This window comes from Liolophura sinensis, chromosome 13 (assembly GCF_032854445.1).
Source record: "Liolophura sinensis isolate JHLJ2023 chromosome 13, CUHK_Ljap_v2, whole genome shotgun sequence".
NCBI lineage: Eukaryota > Metazoa > Mollusca > Polyplacophora > Chitonida > Chitonidae > Liolophura > Liolophura sinensis.
The window spans coordinates 28913426-28935077 of NC_088307.1; the positions used below are offsets into that span (position 1 = coordinate 28913426).

Below are 21652 nucleotides of genomic sequence, written 5' to 3' on the forward strand. Positions count from 1 at the left end.
ATAGACTTTCTACAGGCTGCATCATTACAAAGTCGTGTTCACAAGACTTTTTGATTTAGGTACCATACTTGAATTTACTGAATAATGACAAATCACAGCATGTTCAGAATGGGGCTGCAGATGAGAAAAGGAGCTTGATTACTTTCACATGTATGTGTATTCATTATTTTCACATGTGTGTGTATTCATTATTTTCACATGTATGTGTATTCATTATTTTCACGTGTATGTGTATTCATTATTTTTACTTGTATTTGTATTCATTATTTTCACATGTATGTGTATTCATTTTTTCACATGTATGTGTATTCATTATTTTCACATGTATGTTTATTCATTATTTTTACTTGTATTTGTATTCATTCTTTTCACGTGTATGTGTATTCATTTTTTCACATACAGGTGTATTCATTATTTCTACTTGTATTTGTATTCATTATTTTCACATGTATGTGTATTCATTATTTTCACATGTATGTGTATTCATTTTTTCACACGTATGTGTATTCATTATTTCTACTTGTATTTGTATTCATTATTTTCACATGTATGTGTATTCATTTTTTCACACGTATGTGTATTCATTATTATCATATGTATGTGTATTCATTTTTTGACATGTATGTGTATTCATTATTTCTACTTGTATTTGTATTCATTATTTTCACATGTATGTGTAGGCCTATTCATTTTTTCACATGTACGTGCATTCATTATTTTTACATGTATGTGTATTCATTATTTCTACTTGTATTTGTATTCATTATTTTCACATGTATGTGTATTCATTTTTTCACATATATGTGTATTCATTATTTTACTTCAGATATCAACTCACATGCATCGCAGTGATACCACCCAAGCCCTTCTGGAAACCTCTCACAGCTTCATGATGTTCAACCCTGTAAAGCATATAAATTCCAAATAAAATACTAAAAAATAGCTGGTGTTTACAGGACACCACCAGGGTTAACACTGTTAAAAATCAACAGTATATGGGAAGGTCTACCAGCAACATTCAGATGGTCGTGAGTTTCCTCCCACCAACTTGCTGGCAGATGTGTTACAAGTGAAATGTTCTTGAGTACTGTGTAAAATATCAATAAAATAAATAAATAAAATAAATAAAAATCAACTAAAGGGTCAGTATGTAAGGTGACTATGAACTCGTAAGAATGGCTGACATGAAGAATTGAACCTGGGTCTCTTAGCTGTTAAACAGATGCTCTATGCAACCCCTCAGTCATTTATGGATATATCAAATACATGTTCATGCCATGTACAAATAAATAGCAAAGAACTTACAGTAAAGGCATTGGCATCTGTACCAATGATGGCATATTTGTCAGCTTCTCCCATATGTCGGGGGTGAGATGTGGCACGCTCCCTAACAAACACAACAAAAACAAATAAATACACGTTAACACAGACCGGGGGGGTGGATAGCCTTGCCTTCTCTCCATGTACATTACGTTATACTGTACAAAAATACACAGAAGAGTAATACATTATGATAAATCTAATTTTATGTGTGTGTGCTTGGGTTTTATGTCGTACTTAACAATTTTTTCCGTCATATTGTAAGGAGGAGTCATTAGGTGCGTGTACATACACTGTGCTTTCTTGTGTTGCCAAAGTGCTGTCACTGAAGTATCATGTCAAAGACACCAGACATGACACCCAGTCACATTATTACTGACACCAAGCCAACCAGTCCGGTTTCATTGCTCTAACCTCTCAGTGCTGAGCGCCAAACGACGCAGCAAGAAGTACCATTTTTAAAGTAGATGGGTTTGATCACTAGTTTCTCAACTTCAAGGCGGATGCTCTAGCCATTAGGCCATTGAAGCAGTCTTATCTACTGTTAGTAAAGAGCATACATGCATGTATTGTAATATATTTATTTATTTATTTGACTGTTCTTAAATACTGAAGGAGTTTTCACTTATACGACAGCAGTCAGGTTTACGGGTAGAGGAAACAATTATATAATAAACTAAAAGGAAACCATAAGATACTATAAGATATACATGTACTATAGCATAGACAGTATTGGTTTGTTTTAAAATCAAATTCTATGATTACTGTAAAATTATGTAATACTCAATAATATATTTCAGTTATACATGTATTTAACTGCAGTCAAGTCTATTACTGGACGAAACCAGATCTACATGTAGTTTTGGGGAAACCACTATACATGACTAGTACATGTAACATGACTAGGTTCCTTGTATAACCCTCTAATTGCAGTTCAGTCTGAGGGGGAAACCAGGCTTAGTTATGAGGAAACCACCATCCATTACTAGCTTCCTTGTATAACCCTTTAATTGCAGTTCAGCCTGAGAGGGAAACCAGGCTTAGTTATGAGGAAACTACCATTCATTACTAGCCTACTGGTAATAGCTCTCTGATTGCAGTTCAGTCTGAGGGGGATACCAGACTTAGTTATGAGAAAACCACCATACATTATCACATTCCTGGTAAAACCAACTAATTGTAGTTCAAACAGAGGGGAAAACCAGATATAGTAGTGGGAAAACACCTCATGGAAGCTAGCTAGATCATAGTTCCTCCACACCAATCAAGCTGGATTTGACAGCCATATTTAAGTCAACAGTTGGCATTATTCAGGCACCGAGGCAACATGAGTGCGGTAAATAACAGATGTTCAATTTCTATAAGTTATGGAGAGCTGACTGAGTTATATGGTCACTTTGTTGACTGACCGCTTATAATTACAAGCGTGGTCGCTGAGCGCTGTCAGTGACCACGCTTGACCAAGCTGATCTTACCTCCTCGGGTGTAGAGAGAACAAACTGGGGTTTCCACCACCTTGTCTGGGTGTCGGGCAAACTCCACCATCGCCCCGCGTCGGCAACCGCTTGCATGTGCGGCTCTGATCACAAACTTCATCCTTGAATGGTCACCGTGGACAAAATACAATTTCAATGAACTCTTATCGTGCCAATTAAATCCTATCTGGTCTATTATTTGGTCTTTAGACTCGCCCACTTTACATTAGGCAAATCCAACAGCTCTTAATCTCTCTTCTGACGTCTCCAGAATTAATATATATATAGGCCCTATAGGCCCTATATACATTAATTTTTTTCAAAAGATTTCCAAATTAACACTAGGCCTACTTGATAAGTGATCTCATTCGAAGAAGGCCTTTAAACTATCCAGGGACGGAGGATTCTTCTGCTAAAATACAACATGTATGAGGGATAATTTGCCTTGTTCAAGTGCCTAGTTGTTGATGTTGTCGTTCAACTATCTAATCTTGGACATTTCGTCACCGTTGATTTTAATCTACAGCGATGTACAGTTGGCAAATGTGAGACAATCAAGCATATCGGTATATCATATCACAAACTGATGTCTGTTCTGAAACTATAAGGCACGTGGGGTAAACACAGGGAGAAGTTATTGACGCTCGTAAAAGCATGTTCAGGTCTGACAATATTACTAGTAAGGGGACCAAAAAAGGCAAAATTACTTTTTCAACACGTAAATCCTACATAGCTGTTACCCAAATCAATGTGTTAGAATGCTATATTTTAGTTTAAATGAGTTTGATCAATTTACAATAACTGCTCCCCGGAAATCGGTCTATTTTCACCTTCCTTTTCAAAGAGCTCCAGTGCACGCCAAGTAGTCGTTTTGACAAAATGGTATATGTAAATTTCCCTGTAAAACTCACAGAAGAAGAGGAAACACTACAGAAGAAATATGCTAAGCTAAGAAAAAAGGTTTGCGACGTGATAACTAACCTGAATTAATTGCATTTATATTGATTGGTGCATGTTGGTCTCACAAAACCAGGCAAAGGCACACAGACTTGACGGTCTAATTCATTGAGCCAACTTCATAGTGCTCATGTATGTAGGCTTAGCTGGTCGATCTTTATGTGCTATATCAAAATTCTGACATTCACCGTAACACAGAATCCATCACTGCCTCACACACACACACGCCTTACTCCACTGAGGTGGTCTCTAGCCCAAAGCTAGCTGGACAATTGGCCAATTACGTATCGCCATGCATATGTCTACGGGGACAATTTCTTTAAAAATAACAGCTCAAACTCTGCCTTACATGTGTCATGCACAGATTCTTAGAAACACAAAAAGTGTGAATATGTCAAATCCAGCATGAGTAAACCATCTTGTATTAAATGTTTTAGCATAAAATCAAGCCATATCAATTTTCAAACTTTTGCGCATGAGCGTTGGATGATTGGGGTGTTTTTTTAACCCAAAATTCTATGTGGAACTTCTGAGAACTCCTATCTCTCATAGGCCCAGTTGTCTTATTATCAGTAGCTTGTGAAAGGAGCGATAACCCAGGCATCTACAAATTTTCCAGTTTTAATTTGAGTGACTTTGATTCACTTTGCAGCGGAAGTCTCTGCAGGCGCATAAGACCGGCAAACAGGACCATCAGCAAGGCAACACACCTCCTGTCAAGAGATGTGAGTTCACGGCATCCCTAGGTGAAACGGGAGCATTAAGTAAACTGTATGTTTGCTTATACTAATCTTTTAGCGTTGCATTCAACGCTATATTTCTAATGAGCCTTATTGTAACAAGGATGTTACATTGTAGCAGGACTTTAAATGATTGCACCATTACAGATACATATGCTAGCCATTACTTTGCTTACGTTCCACCTTCAGTGGCCTAATGGCTCGAGTGGCCTAATGGTTCGAGTGGCCTAATGGTTCAAATGGCCTAATGGTTAAAGTTACCTAATGGTTAAAGTTGCCTACTGGCTCAAGTTGCCAAATGGTTCAAGTTGCCTACTGGCTCAAGTTGCCTAATGGTTCAAGTGGCCTAATGGTTCAAGTGACCTAATGGCTCAAGTGGCCTAATGGCTCAAGTGACCTAATGGTTCAAGTGGCCTAATGGCTAAAGTTGCTTAATGGTTCAAGTGGCCTAATGGCTCAAGTGCCTGATGGTTCATTAGATATACCTGTAGGTGTACAGAGCATACAAGTCAGGTGCTTTATCATGTATCCAGTGCTCTACTGATGAAACATGACTGTACAAAACTGATGTTGAAATTATTTCTGTTTTTGGGCCAAAGCAGATAGACATTTCCTGTTGTTATCAATGAACTTTAAGGCCAATAGAGGAGTTAATCTAAATGAATGATATGATACTTAACGAGATGATTTAAAAGCAGTCATAAATCCCCATGTGCATGGGTTCAGGGGCATGCACGTGGAAATGCTGAAAGCAATTTCGGGCCTTATCCAGAAAGTTTAATATGAAACTATTAAACAGATAATTGATAGAATGTTGCCGGCTTATTCTTTGTTATGGTAGTACAGTTTCAGCCACGTTTGAGCATCATGCTTCAAATATTTTGTTTTGCAAAGAAGATTAAAGTTTTGGACTTTGTGAAACACTCCTTCTAATGTTTAGCTGAGGCCAAAAAAATTTTCTTCGGCGAGTGAATTTCATGAGCCTAACAAACCATGTATTGATATTTAAATTCCATGGACAAAGTGAATTTAGGTCAGTTAGCTGAAGTTTTAAAGGAGGACCCATTTTCACACTGCTTTGGAAATCAGTATTTCATAATTTTTCTCATATATCGTGTTGCTTTGTGGTGCTAAAATCCATACAATATTATGTGTGAAAAAAGTTGAGAAATTTGATATATGCTATTATGTTTTGTGAAAGTGGGTCCAGGCTTATACAACATGTCTAAGTTTACCAGTAAAGATTTGATGAGGTTTTTGTCTATTTCAGTGGCCTCTGAGGCCTCAACAGAAGAGGCCAAGGAAGCAGCTAAAAAACTTCTCAAGTCAGGGGTGAGTTATGAGTGATGAGATCAAAGATGGATAGTTCATCTATAACTTGTTAAAAGGTTTTACAAACCGTCAAAAGTTTCCCTTAAGACATTGATTTCTCGAAGCAATCAACTTTCAAATCAACTAATATGATGCCGAAAGTTGATCTTAGACGAATCACACTTGATTTCTTGTTTCCTGTCACTACTAGCATATCATTTTATTAGAACCGAGTATTTCATTTTTTTTTTGCCTGAAATTTTCTCCGATGGTGAGTTTTCTCAAAAGATGTCAAATGGTGAGATTATTAAGATCATCACCAATACGCTAAAACAATCATTGGAGTATGAATTAGTTTTGAAAGTTGAAAGTTTGATTACAGATCAGTTTAATTTTATTAATTTGACAACTATTTCAACCTGAATTCCAGATCTCATTGGTCTATCATACATATAACAAATGAATGCTTAAATTGATACAATGTTTGTTTCTTTGCCAGATAATAAAATTGAAAGATGATTCCAAAGACAAGCACAGTTTCAAAAGATCCAAAAATTTTGAGAAGAAGATGAAGGTATATTAGAATCACATTATTTTTTCCTAAACTTTGGTGAATCTTTGAACTGCCTTTAAACCATTACTCCCTTTTTTCTTATCTTCTCCCAAGATCAGCCACGATAGGTCAGTTGGTGAAGCATCAGCTTCAGGGACGGTAGATCCAGGGTCAATCCTGGGTCGGGTCATACCTAATACTTTAAAAGAGGAAGTTGTAACTTCCTCGCTTGGCTTTTAGCATAAAGGGGATAGTGCAACAACTGGTTGACCTGTATCAGTATAATGGCTCGGGTGGGCGGCTGACTTGCCTGTGTTAAGTCATCTCCGTGAAGCAGCACTAGATAAAAGAGTGGTGGAAATCCGTCCTGCAACACGGAGGTACTTTACATGCACTCCAAGCACTCTTTCGTCGTCATATGACTGAAAAATTGTTGAGTACAACGTTAAACCCCAAGCACTTACTCACTCCCCATGCTTCCCTTGTTGATTTGATCAGAATACTCTTTGGGTATTGGCTATACTGACTCAACAGCCTCTCAGCATGTGGAAACTGAGTTCAAGTCCAGCTTATGCTGGCTTGCTCCCTAGTCGTACATGGGAAGGTTTGCCAGCAATCTGGGATTGTTGTGGGCTTCCCCAAGGTTCTCCTCACTCACTCACTTTCCTCCCACCATAATGCTGGCCGTCGTTGTATAAATGAATATTCTTCAGTGCAATGTTAAACTTTAATCAAATAGATAAATCAAGTGAATGGCAGTGCATGGAATACTCAATCTAGGATAACCCGTTGTCTTATTATTCAGGATACAGAGAAGACACCCACAGCTGTGGGCTTTCAGCCATTTGCCGCTTTTCACCAAGAAGAGGACGAAAGACGTGATGAGGTCAGTTATTGGTAGGAATGAACAGTGACCACTTCATGCCACCTGGTCTGTATTTCACCAGTATCGTGGCGATTTCCATGTATCAGCGTAGCTGGCACACTTCACCTAGTCATTTCCAAGCCTAGGAAGCCTTGAGTCAGTTTCTGGTAGGAATAAACAGAGACCATTTTATGCCACCTTGCCTATATTTCACCAATAATGTGGTGATTTCCATGTATCAGCGTAGCTGGCACACTTCACCTAGTGATTTCCAAGCCCTAGATAGCCTTGGGTCAGTTTCTGGTAGGAATAAACAGAGACCATTTTATGCCACCTTGCCTATATTTCACCAATAATGTGGTGATTTCCATGTATTAGCGTAGCTGGCACACTTCACCTAGTCATTTCCAAGCCCTAGGAAGCCTTGGGTCAGTTTCTGGTAGGAATAAACAGAGACCATTTTATGCCACCTAGGCTATATTTCACCAGTATTGTGGTGATTTCCATGTATCAGCGTAGCTGGCACACTTCACCTAGTCATTTCCAAGTCTAGGAAGCCTTGGGTCAGTTTCAGGTAGGAATGAACAGAGACCATTTTATGCCACCTTGCCTATATTTCACCAGTATTGTGGCGATTTCCATGTATCAGCGTAGCTGGCACACTTCACCTAGTCATTTCCAAGCCTAGGAAGCCTTGAGTCAGTTTCAGGTAGGAATGAACAGAGACCATTTTATGCCACCTTGCCTATATTTCACCAATAATGTGGTGATTTCCATGTATCAGCGTAACTGGCACACTTCACCTAGTCATTTCCAAGCCCTAGGAAGCCTTGGGTCAGTTTCTGGTAGGAATGAACAGAGACCATTTTATGCCACCTAGGCTATATTTCACCAGGATTGTGGTGATTTCCATGTATCAGCGTAACTGGCACACTTCACCCAGTGATTTCCAAGCCCTAGATAGCCTTGGGTCAGTTTCTGGTAGGAATAAACAGAGACCATTTTATGCCACCTTGCCTATATTTCACCAATAATGTGGTGATTTCCATGTATCAGCGTAGCTGGCACACTTCACCTAGTCATTTCCAAGCCCTAGGAAGCCTTGGGTCAGTTTCTGGTAGGAATGAACAGAGACCATTTTATGCCACCTGGGCTATATTTCACCAGGATTGTAGTGATTTCCATGTATCAGCGTAACTGGCACACTTCACCTAGTGATTTACAAGCCCTAGATAGCCTTGGGTCAGTTTCTGGTAGAAATGAACAATAACGACTTTTAGAAAGTCAGTAACTGGTGTACATGAGTTCTTTTGTCTATATTTTGAATGGCTTGTAAGAACAGCAGGCCATTGAGGTGTACAGAGATTAGTGACTAGATAAGGGTGACCAATGTGTAAAACCATTTGCTGTAAGCAGGTTGTGTTTTGGGAGAACAAACTAAATACACAGCAGGAGTCATCAACACTGGTAATGGCCAGGCAAGCGAGACGATTTTCCTCAGAGATGAAGCCACAGGAAAAACTTGTTCCTATTCAGTACATTGTCAGACATAGTTTGTACTGTATGTGCAAAATGAAAATGAAAGTACATTGTCTGATATAAACCGGCTGCTGTGCTGGGCAAAGTGAAAATCAAACTAAGTTGTCAGTATAGACCAGGTATTGTGTTGGGCAAAGGAAAAATTAAAGTATATTGTCTGATGTAGACCAGCTGCTGTTGGGAAAAGTGAACATGAAAGTATGTTGTCTGATGTAGACCAGCTGCTGTTGGGAAAAGTGAACATGAAAGTATGTTGTCTGATGTAGACCAGCTGCTGTTGGGAAAAGTGAACATGAAAGTATGTTGTCTGATGTAGACCAGCTGCTGTTGGGAAAAGTGAACATGAAAGTATGTTGTCTGATGTAGACCAGCTGCTGTTGGGAAAAGTGAACATGAAAGTATATTGTCTGATGTAGACCAGCTGCTGTTGGGAAAAGTGAACATGAAAGTATGTTGTCTGATGTAGACCAGCTGCTGTTGGGAAAAGTGAACATGAAAGTATGTTGTCTGATGTAGACCAGCTGCTGTTGGGAAAAGTGAACATGAAAGTATGTTGTCTGATGTAGACCAGCTGCTGTTGGGAAAAGTGAACATGAAAGTATGTTGTCTGATGTAGACCAGCTGCTGTGTTGGGCAAAGCGAAAATAAAAGTATTTTGTTTGATGAAGACTCGCTGCTGTATGGCAAAGTGAAAATGAAAGTATATTGTCTGATAGAGACCCGCTGCTTTGTTGGGCAAATTGAAAGTGAAACAAGAGGTCATTTATAACAGGCATATACATTTGCTGTATTTGTCCTAAATTTTGCTTATTCTTTTATTCTTGATTCTAGATTAAGGTATATTTTTCTTGGAATTGTTATTATATAAAAGTTTGTGTGGAAGGTAAGATGATATTACACTGGAAACGTATATTTCAGCAGCAACAGTAATATTTTATGACATATTATTTGCCTCTAAAAATGCATTTTTATTTCTGTAAAAACAAAGGTAAATTCCAGATACATATACATGTTTGGTGTTTGCTTGCAGTCTCGACCTCGTGTCAAGAAACTGTACGACAGCTTTGTAGGCTCACGAGAAGGGAGGGAATCCAGGGATGGCCGTGAAGGGCGTGATTCCAGAGAAGGCAGAGACAGGAGAGACTCGAGTAAGGACAGAGACCTTCAACCTTTTAAATGCAATATTTCTGCCATCTTGATTTGATTGTGGTAATTTATGTGTTTGATTGTGATAATTTATGTGTTTCGTGTGTTAGCTTTGATAGGATGTTTTCAAGAGCAGAGAAATGCTACACGACACCGTAGCGTAGATTTAGTGTAGATTTAATGACATTTTAATTTCTTCCAAGCTAGACTTAGAGAAAGGTGTTGTCAGGTTTGCTGGTTTGGAATTTTCTTACATGTACATGTGCATTGTTGTGAGATGAATTAAAAGTTGTTGTTTTTTTCTGTAATCTGTATTACCTACCGACCATTTCCATTAAGACAAAGAAAACTGTCTTTTTGTTGTTCATAGGGTATGAGCGTGATGACAGACGTGAGAGAGAAGCGCCCAAAAAGGGCAACACAATCTACGTCCATGGTCATGGTGTGAATGAGGACCTGCTGAGGAAAGCCTTCTGTAATCTGGGCACTATCCTCAACATCTCAGTGGAGAAGGAGAAAAAGTAAGCTCATTGTCTGAGAAATAAGTCTTCTTTAATTTTATATATTGTGATTCAGTTAACTGGCGGCTAAAAGATTAGTAAGTCTTATTATTTGTCAGCATGAATTTGATGCATGCGAGGGTTTATACGGAAACAGGGAAAAAAACACAGAGAAAATGTAGGCACAATTGTCGTGGAAAAAGTGTGCTGGCCAAGTATATCATATTACTCTTGTGATTGGTGGTTAATTGATTATCATTATCAAAGTTTATTTTTTTTATACTATTTATAGCTGGATCATGCTTGACCGTTAAAAAATACATTCATAATTTTTTTTTGTGAGGGCAGGGGTTTATAAAAGTCGCCTGGATGAGCCGGTATTCCATCTGTCGATTGAATGAAGAACTTAATATCTTGTTATGTTTATGTAGTTTAGGTTGTTTTTCTTTTTTGAAAGAAAAATTCTAAATTTTTACATAAACTCAATTTGAACATCTCCAAAGTTCTGTGAAGCAACCTGTTTGCGTTAGGAGTTATCTCCCTTGTATGGAAATCATGTGCGTTGATTTGACTTAAGGCCGGCCTCACACCGTCAAGTTTACTAGAGCCAGAATGTTGCGCAAGAAATTTAGCGGACCGTCACACGTGAGGCAATTTTCTTGCCAAGATTATTGCAGAAAGACGTAGACGACTTTCTTGCAGACCTCTTGCGGAAGAAAATTGAAACCCCCCTCACACGACACTTGTTGCAATATTTGCTGCAAGATATCAGCAACTGAGTTGGGCTGTCATTGAATTGTGTTGTCACAGTGAAAGGAAATGGCTCGGTTCCAAACCGTTACAGGAATAAATCGGAAAAGAAGGGCTGCCGCGGTTATTGTTTTGTTGGAGCTGATGAAAAAAAGAAAACGCCGATGGTGGGTACGACCGTGGATCGCCAGACGGACATCACTAGGTGCATATAATGCTCTCATGGCAGAATTGATGATTGAGGACCCACAACAGCTGCGGGAATTTCTGAGGATGAGGCATGGGGACTTTCAAGTTATCCTTGATATGATTGAGGCAGAAATTACCCGCAAAGACACGGTCATGAGGAAAGCTATCCCAGCTAAGGAACGTCTTGCCCTCACACTCCGATTTTTAGCTACAGGTGAGTAATGACCATTGAACAAAACGATGTATTTATGTATTTATTTATTCAACATTCACTGTAGTTGTAAACATACTGGAGACAGTTGCTAAAGAGATGTTGACAAGGATTTATAGCGAAACCAAAAATAACAACTTCTATAGTCACTACTTAATAATATTCGATTTTAGTATCGAGTAAGACTGTTCAAAGACATTTTTTCTTCAGGTGATTCATACGAGAGTTTGGCGTATTTGTTTCGTATTCCTGCAAACACGATCTCTGGGATTGTTCCTGTCGTTTGCAAAGCCATCTACAAGGCCCTGAAGGATGGCATCAAGGTAATGTATGCACTTGTTGCAGTAACACAATTTACAAAGAGGGATAGGCGTTGTATCCCGCACCAGCACAAGAGTTCGGAGCAATGCCAGAATAGGTGGCATATTGGTTTTGGTCAGTAACAATATTCTGCATGGTCGTGCTTGAGGCATGTGATTGGCTAAATGAAGGCGACAGCGTGTCAGCCCTCCAGGAAAGAGGTGACGAATTACCACTGTACTGCTGTTCATCCAGTTCCTGAGCTCTCAAAATTGTCATAGTAATATCTCGTTTGGCTCTGTTTCGAATATGTTCTCCACGAATAGCTCGAAGCTCCGTCGAAACGTACTGACCGAAAATATCAAGAGCGTCCGCTGGCGGCTCTTCAAGCACTTTTACAGCCTGAGCCAACAGGTCCTTGTTGGGTTCACGCCGGGCTTTCTTTGTTGTCGGAGCGGTGCTGGCCATTTCGATGGTTTCGTCACTTCTGTCAGGGAGAGTTTCGGAAAATCCAATCTTGAAAAAAAAAAATAAACATTGCAGTTTTTTTCACCATGCAGCTTTAAAGAGACTATACCTCAGATTTTTGGTAAAAAATCGATCAGCGCTAATCACATTGGGGCTCCCCTAGCTACAAGACGCCCTGTTACATGGGGCTATCTACTAACCCTCTACGGCACTAGTTGTGGCACCGTTTTACTCTAAGAGCAATATTCAAAAAAACAAAATTTAGATAATTCGGGTCGAATTATCTAATTTGGCAAACTCTATTAGCGTTTTTGAACGGGAAATCGTACAACAACAAACGTGGTATTTTCTGAAAGTTAAATGATTTGAGCTATCTTAGAAATAGAGCGAAAGCCCGATTTGATTAGCGCTGATCGATTTTTTACCACAAATCTGAGGTATAGTCTCTTTAAAAACAGCATAATATATATGTGATTATACAAACAACATCAAACTGTTCATTTAAGCTGGACGTACATATTAATATTAAATGACTGTATCAAAACAACGGTGGGCTCAATGTACCCCCATTCAAAGAGTATAATAAATTATTTCTGATAAACCCATGTGAGCTAGTCTAGTGAAGTAACAATCTATTTTGTACTTTCAGTTTCCGCGTTCTGCAGTGGAGTGGGAAGTCGTTGCTGAAGCGTACAAAAAATTACGGCATTTCCCCCATTGCATCGGCGCACTTGATGGTAAACACGTGGTCCTGAAAGCTCCGGCCAAAAGCGGCAGTTATTTTTCAACTATAAGGACACACATAGTATAGTTCTGCTCGCACTTGTTGATGCCAAATACAGATTCATGTTCGTGGATATAGGCTGTAATGGGCGAGTATCAGATGGTGGTGTTTTTTCGGCAACTCAACTTTTCACGGGTCTAAAAGAGAAGGCGCTGTCACTTCCTGATCCTTCACCACTTCCAGGTCGAACAAAACCTGTGCCTTATGTGGTTGTAGCTGACGATGCATTTGCACTTCAAGAAAATATAATGAAGCCTTATCCATTCCGAACAAGGGACATTGTCAGTCGGGTATTTAACTACAGGCTTAGTCGGGCACGACGGATGGTCGAAAGTACATTCGGTATACTGGCAACTCGATTCTGCGTTTTGCTGAAGCCCATCAATTTGAACCCAGACAAGGCTCAATTAGTTGTGCAAGCAGTCGTCGCCCTTCACAACTTCCTAATGAAGGAACCGAACGAAGCGTATACACCCCCTGGTACAATTGACCTTGAAGACCGAGACGGAAATATGATGCCTGGTTCCTGGCGCGCAGATTTCAACCCCCAAGGGACGCTTCTGGGACTTCACCATCAAGGCAGTAACCACCATGCGACATCCGCGAGAGAGATTCAACGCGAGTTTGGAGAGTATTTCATGACTCCTATTGGTGAAGTGTCCTGGCAGTATCAACATGCGTAAAGTGGACCTACCTCTGAGGAAGATCCTTGCCGTTTTTTCATCCCCGCGCCGACAAACGACAATGCCTCCATGTACTGCCACTTACTCTTCTTTACAACACCCTCGGACCCGGACTTCCTTTTTTCTTCGGCCTTAACCTCAGCGGCATACTGAGTCCTCAACGTGTGGAACTTCTTTTCCACCTGGAAAGAAAGACATGCATGTGTACAGTCAAGAGTGATTTTAAAGTCAGATTATTTGTTGGCGCTTAGTCTTCAGTGTCAGTGATAGTGTCAGTGACCAGGGATGAATTGCCAGGGAGTATTTTTTACAAAAACGCTGTACAGTTATGTTGATGTAGCATCTCATCTTTGACTACACAAATGTATGTTAATAAAAAAAATTCAAATGTCTCACCTCGCATTGTTCCTTGTTTAAAGCTTCCGCCACTTGTTTCCACGAGTCAGATTTTTTCACCCGGTCTCTATATTCGTCTACCAATACATTCCACAGTGTCGGTCGTTCCTCCACCTCACAAATCAACTGCTTTATCTCCTCGGTTGACCACTGACCAGGCATAATTCACCTCTTTTATCTGGAATGAAATTGGGATCGACTGAACTTGACATATGCGAACATGTGTTTTTTCATGTACTATAAACTTGCTGGATAATAGGACCATGCTCTATTCCCAGCAACATTGCCTCAAGTCGTCGCAAGATCTCGAAAAGAGCCCTCACACGGCGCAAGAACGGGTAGTGTGCAATATTGCTACACATTGCTGGACATAATGAGCAAGTCTCTTGCGGGGGACATCACACGTACCAGAATATTGCTGCAATAGTTTCATCAATATTCTTGCTCAAGTAAACTTGATCGTGTGAGGCCGGCCTAAGAATGCAATTTTTGGAAGCAGATTGACACATGAAATCTGACAGGACACACATTAAGCTTCTTTGGTCTCTTTAGGTCAATCACGAATAAATTTGACCTACTTGTGTGGCTTCAGATTGTTCTGTTTATGACACTAGGTTAGAGCAAGTGACTGTGAGAGCATGTGACTTGACTGGCTCCCTCCCTTTGACATTAGGTGGCGCTGACATCTTCAGCTCTTTCGTTTTCGTGCCACTGAAGTTTGATAAATTTCTGAATCGGAACATTTTATATCAACATCGATTCACTATGAAGGCATGTTATTTTTGTTCAAAGACAGAACATGGAGATGTGTGGCACACAGTGCTTTACGCTGTTGAGATGCAGCCGTAATTGACTTGGCACAAGTGACAAGCCATCAACATTGATACATATAATGTAGCGCTAAGCAGTGTATTTTATCTCTATTAACAGGTTGCCTCTCTATTTTACAATCATTATAGTTAATATTCCGTGGGGTAATTCACTATTTGAGGCGCTTTTCATTTTCTCATTAGCTGATTTTTGCCGTAAATTTTGTGACCATGACCATTTGTCTAGGCTAATCCAACTTGTTTTTTGTCATCTCCTTGAACTACTTTCATGCTATGAAATCTTTTGGGGTTTTTTTTTTTGACAAGTAAGGATAATATTTCAAGAGAATCAAGTTCATGCACAGATGCACTTTTAGTGTATAGTAAAGCTTACATGTTAGGTGTTGATGATTTTAGATTATTAAGATATTCCAGTTTTTTCTTAACATCATTTTTGACATGTCCTTTCACAGACTGAAACTGACTGCCACATATACCCTAAGCCATTAACGCATGGCCATTATATCTTGATTCATGACTGAAGTATAGTTTGAAAGTGGTGTCAACACCAACTGCGCATGCACATTTTGAGTTTCAGTTACTCTAAACTGACACTCTTGGTTGTAAGCTTTTTGCGAATGTCTTCACACTTCACTGGACAATTTGTGCCAGGCAGCATAAAATACATTTAATAATAACTGCAATTTTATATAGGAGGTCAGTTTTAATTGAGTTCACATAGGCAGCAATAATTACTTTAACCGACAGATGGTAAAAATATTCATTTTTAGCACCTGAACTGGACAGTTGAAGCAAAAAAATACTCAATTTCAATGGAAAGAAAAACTCAATTTCCTCCCGAGAGAGGTAGTTGGTACTTGAAAAAATGAACCAAGTATAAATTGTATATATGTTCATTATCCGAGTCAACAGAGGGTGTGTAATCATGAGAATAGATAGCTTCCAGTGACCAATGACATTAGCTGTGGCCTTTGAACAGAAGTGGTTCAACCTTGACTGACAGCTTTACAGCAAAGAGGGGCTGATATGGCCTAGTGGTTAGTGTGCTAGCACAGCACAATGACACAGTTTCTCTTTTCTCACATGCTTAGCCCATGAACACGTACATTAAATATTTTTGTGTGCGGCATCAAACACCAATCAGATACATGTAAAGTAAATACTTTTTTGAATTACCGTATTTAAAGTGAAATTTTAGGTCCATCCACAATGCACATGTAAAGTGTATCAGCCTGTCTAACTAAACTCTTTCTCGTTTCAGCTGCGGTTTTGTCACCTTTGAGAAAATGGAGTCAGCCGACCAGGCTATTGCTGAGGTATTTCACCTTTGACCTCTTTAGTGGGATTAAGTTTTTGACCCTTGATCTTTCCTGTTGATAACAAATTTGAACCTTGATCTCTATGGTGTGAACCTTGACCTTTATGGTGTGAACCTTGACCTTTATCTGTGAACCTTGATCTCTATGGTGTGAACCTTGACCTTTATGGTATGAACAAATGGATTATGCGACTGTGTTTTGACAAGTTGGTATATAATGTTTTACATAAAAATTATGTATATGCATTATAAGTATTGGAAGTTCTGGCAGCAACCTACGGATGGTCGTGGGTTTCCCCGGGCTCTGCCCGGTTTCCACCCACCATAATGCTGGCCGCCGTCGTATGCTGAAATATTCTTGAGTACAGCATAAAACACGGATCAAATAAATAAAATAATATTATAAGTATTTGGCTGGTTCCCTCCTGCAGACGTCAGATGGCGCTAATCGCTTCAGCCTGAGGGGCGGGCACAGTAGAAATTCATCACTAACCTCGAGTCATATGTAACCATTAATGTTATATTTGTGCATATGTTTGTGACGCCGCAGAGATGTGTACATTGTCAGGTCAAATTAGCCTTAACATGTCACAACAACCCTTCATACACCATACCTTGTTGATGGCCTTCCACCGCTGCAAACGTCTTACTATATAGTGCAGGGCAGATAGCTTTGTAATATACCTGTCGTCAAATGCAAGGTATGCAGAATACATCAGGGAAACCAGACTAGTACGGTATGTGATGATTATCACAAAAAAAAACAGCATGCTTGCTCAGCTGATAGTGGAAATTGCTGAATTTCTGTGTCGATGGCAGAGCTAGCCATTATTCGGCTGTTCACTTCACTAACAAGCAGACATCGGAGAACACACAAAAGGAGATAACTGCTGTAGAATAAACCCACTTGTTTATTGGACACAAGTGTATGTTCGTTGGCTGTTACCTCGTGAACGTGGATATTACGTTGCGAATGTGGCATTGATTTGGAATATACCAAAATCACTTTGAAGTATTATAATATTTAATACAGATTTTTACAGATAATATGATGTTCTTCATATCGGGACAGCGGAGAGAAACAGATAATATGATGTTCTTCATATCGGGACAGAGGAGAAAACAGATAATATGATGTTCTTCATATCGGGACAGAGGAGAAAACAGATAATATGATGTTCTTCATATCGGGGACAGAGGAGAAAACAGATATATGATGTTTTTCATATCGGGACAGAGGAGAAAACAGTCCGTCTGAATTTTAAGATACTCTTTCTGTTGCTCGGTTATCAGAACATCTACACATGAACATTGGTACTGGTTAAAATCATTTAGGGTGATACATGCGTAGTTGTCCTGCCTAGAAATTCACAACAAGCTAACAAAAAAAAAAAAACAACACAAAAATATGTCAAGTGGATAATGAGTGAAATAATATCACCCAATGGCAATATAGGAATGGATAAGTATGATAGACGGGCTGTTGTTGTTGTTGCAGATGAACGGGTCGATGGTGTCAGGTGTCCAGATGAAGGTGTCAATGGCGTTCAGACAGCCTGTGTTTGAGGGTAACACACAGGACCCCTCAACATCCTCATGGGCGTCTATAGGTGGGTGCGTGGCTGTGGGGTGGTCGAGATAATCGGCCTCTCAATGGCCTGTTCTTTGCCCTGTTCATTCTATGGATGTAACATATTGCTTGTGGGCAGGGGTGTTTTATGGGCTGGAGTAGCAAGGCTCCATATCTGTTAGTCTTAGAGACAGGAGTAGACTGTTGTCTTGCGGTCAGAAGCACTAGTCCTCCCATCTCAGTAAGTGGTCAACGACACTCATGTATCAGTTTGCACAGTCTTGACATTCATGTCTGTCTGTTAATAACCTCCCAAAGGTTGGTGGTTTTCCCCATGAAACTTGGCAATGATGAACAAAAAAAAAATAAATTAACAAATAAAGACTGAAACATGGTACATGTAGGTCTGCAGGTTGCAATCTAGCTGGACCTATTGCTTATTGGAAGCTTTTGTCCATTGATCAACCATCAATTTAGAAAGAAAGTACTTATGTTATACGCTAACATTATGAGGTTTAAGGAGGATATATCAACAAGCACAAATTGAATTGATTTTTTGCTTGTAGAGTTTAATTATAATAATTTTTCAAAACATCACTCTCCTCTGCGTATGTGTTACCGTTTAAAATTGATAATAGAGTTCTTCCTTTTCAGCCGCATGTGGGAAGTTCTGGCAGCAACGGTGGTTGGTCGTGGTTCCCGCCAGAATCTGCCTGGTTTCCTGCCATGTATAAAGCTGGTTGCATTATAACTTTTTTCAAATGTCAGAATCCTTTTAACACTACAAATAGTGTAAATCTGTTAGAAAGGCAATAATTTTAGCTATTTTTTTTAGTAAATTCAGAAAATTGGTGGCTCAAGTCTAAGGTCACAGTGGAGTAATTACAATAATATGAACTGTGTTTATTTTATGTTTGTAGCTGCCAGTAATTCACAGAAAGGTACCCACAGAGACAAGAGAGAGATGGGTGTCCTATGACAATGACGATATCTTCTGATGTCCATATGTACAGAGTGGTACCAGCTTAGTCCACGTCTCCTGCAGCTGTCTGTTATCCAGGACAGCTGTTAGTGTTTTCATCCAACATGACTGCTGGACATTGAAGAGGGATCTCACTAATTTAGTTGGCAGATTTTCCACATTATAGGTCTGCAGGAACAATGGATTTGCATGGGTTGAAACTGAAAATTTGACTCACTGGGATGGAAGTCAAAACATGTGACTCACTGGATGGAAACTGATTTGTCATTCAGAGGCTTGACACTGACCATGTGACTCACTGGATGGAAACTGATTATGTCATTCAGAGGGTTGACACTAACCACGTGACTCACTGGATGGAAACTGATTTGTCATTCAGAGGCTTGACACTAACCATGTGACTCACTGGATGGAAACTGATTTTATCATTCAGAGGATTGACACTAACCACGTGACTCACTGGATGGAAACTGATTTGTCATTCAGAGGGTTGACACTAACCATGTGACTCACTGGCTGGAAACTGATTTTGTCATTCAGAGGGTTGACACTAACCACGTGACTCACTGGATGGAAACTGATTTTGTCATTCAGAGGGTGGACACTAACCACGTGACTCACTGGATGGAAACTGATTTGTGACTCACACGCGTTGACACTGAGCATCTGACTCTTGACTGGAAACTGATTATGTGATTCAGAGGCTTGACACTAACCATGTGACTCACTGGATGGAAACTGATTATGTCATTCAGAGGATTGACACTAACCATGTGACTCACTGGCTGGAAACTGATTTTGTCATTCAGAGGATTGACACTAACCATGTGACTCACTGGATGGAAACTGATTTTGTCATTCAGAGGGTTGACACTAACCACGTGACTCACTGGATGGAAACTGATTTTGTCATTCAGAGGGTTGACACTAACCACGTGACTCACTGGATGGAAACTGATTTGTCATTCAGAGGCTTGACACTAACCATGTGACTCACTGGATGGAAACTGATTATGTCATTCAGAGGATTGACACTAACCATGTGACTCACTGGCTGGAAACTGATTTTGTCATTCAGAGGATTGACACTAACCATGTGACTCACTGGCTGGAAACTGATTTTGTCATTCAGAGGGTTGACACTAACCACGTGACTCACTGGATGGAAACTGATTTTGTCATTCAGAGGGTGGACACTAACCATGTGACTCACTGGATGGAAACTGATTTGTGACTCACACGCGTTGACACTGAGCATCTGACTCTTGACTGGAAACTGATTATGTGATTCATAGGGTTGACACTAACCATGTGACTCACTGCGTTGAAACTGAACATGTGGCCCTCTACTTTGAAACTGATCACCATTGTGTAATTTAAATAAATAACATTTAAATAAATGTATGATGGTAGTTTTGTTTTGTTTGCAAGACACATGTATAGCAGTTAATTATAAAGTACATTGTAAATATGCCCATGAAACTGGGAGAATGATATGCCCCTTACAATCATTATTGTACAAAGATTTGTTATTTATTTGATTGTTGTTAGTGCTACATTTAGTCAAAAAAGTTTCACTTATTTTATTAGGTGGTCATTTTTATAAATGGATCAAACTGGACAGAGGGTCGGTAGTAAATTACATTATTTATTTATTTATTCATTTATTTGATTGGTGTTTTACGCCGTACTCAAGAATATTTCACTTATACGAAGGTGGCCAGCATTATGGTGGGTGGAAACCCGGCCCAGCCCGGGGGAAACCCATGACCATCCGCAAGCTGCTGAAAGACCTTCCCACGTACGGCCGGAGAGGAAGCCAGCGTGAGCTGGACTTGAACTTACAGCGACCGCATTGGTGAGAGATTCCTGGGTCATTACGCTGCGCTAGCGCGCTAACCAACTGAGCCACGGAGGCCCCTAGTAAATTACAAGTCTTGGAAAAGTAATCAGCCAACTTGCCCACTTGGTGACACAGCTAAAAGCTATGAGGATGTGTAGAAGGCAATGAATCTCCACCAAACTTGTGCAAAGCCAGCAAAACGACCCGCTGTATCTACTGCCACTGAGGTCCTAAAACAGTGAGGGTGAAGGAAAGCCAAGGATTCTGTATCTGAGGTTGGAAATGAGCTAACACTCTGCCAGTGCCTGTTAGATCATGACAATATTATCAAAATTACCGTATCTCACTGAAAGTTCGATGTTTTAAAAGCAACACGTTTTGTTCAATTCTGATTGATCATGGTGTTTCAACTTATGGGGCCACTTTTTAAAGTTGTTTTTGTGTGAAAAAATTCTGAAAGTTCATTTTGAAATACCAAACTTTAGGTGAACCACAGCATTTCACTTGGACGGAGACCTAGTTGATGGGCTGACAAAACCTGGCACAAAGTACAACATCTTAAAGTGATAACGAATCAAGTTGCATGGCTGATCGTGAAGATGGGGTTTCTTGGGTTAAAGCCCTGCAATCTTGGTCAGGCTGGAATAAATCTGCCATACTTAAAATTGAGCTTAGACTAGGCGTAGCCTGAACTTGTCTATCTCTCACATCAGCCAATCAGAATCGATTCTGTATCTCTTTAAGAGGCACCCTAATTCCTCAACCTTTTTGCGTGTGAAAGCAACTTCCATTGCAATTTTTTCACATTGTTAATCTGATTGTGAAGACAAAACTACATTGGTTGAATTGGCCAGCTTCAGGGCTTCGCAATAAGTATAATTTTATCAGTCTACACAGAATAATGCCTTCGGCATATGCTTAA

General features: G+C 39.7%; 2 protein-coding genes across 2 annotated transcripts; one reads left to right on the forward strand and one right to left on the reverse strand.

Moving 5' to 3' along the window:
- Positions 1-829: 829 nt before the first annotated feature.
- LOC135481046 (queuine tRNA-ribosyltransferase accessory subunit 2-like) lies at positions 830-3133 on the reverse strand. Its single transcript, XM_064760976.1, has 3 exons — positions 2796-3133; positions 1306-1387; positions 830-902 (listed from the first exon to the last, which is right to left on the reverse strand). Exons 1-3 carry the CDS (start codon positions 2914-2916, stop codon positions 830-832), a joined length of 276 nt encoding a protein of 91 aa, XP_064617046.1. The 5' UTR covers positions 2917-3133.
- A 527-nt stretch (positions 3134-3660) lies between these two features.
- On the forward strand, positions 3661-20248 carry LOC135480396 (negative elongation factor E-like). The gene is given in 11 exon segments (XM_064760226.1): positions 3661-3755; positions 4405-4477; positions 5763-5824; positions 6303-6377; positions 7162-7242; positions 9791-9908; positions 10277-10427; positions 16279-16333; positions 17834-17945; positions 18826-18872; positions 18874-20248. Coding segments are annotated over 11 exon segments (885 nt in total). The 5' UTR covers positions 3661-3674; the 3' UTR covers positions 18904-20248.
- The last annotated feature ends 1404 nt before the right edge of the window (positions 20249-21652 follow it).

Excerpts from the sequence above, each read along its gene's own strand:
- LOC135481046 (XM_064760976.1), bottom strand. The coding sequence starts at position 2,916 with ATGAAGTTTGTGATCAGAGCCGCACATGCAAGCGGTTGCCGACGCGGG. Across the intron at positions 1,388-2,795 it reads TTCTCTCTACACCCGAGGAG|GGAGCGTGCCACATCTCACC; the intron begins GTAAGATCAGCT and ends TGTGTTTGTTAG. Across the intron at positions 903-1,305 it reads CAGATGCCAATGCCTTTACT|GGTTGAACATCATGAAGCTG; the intron begins GTAAGTTCTTTG and ends TATGCTTTACAG.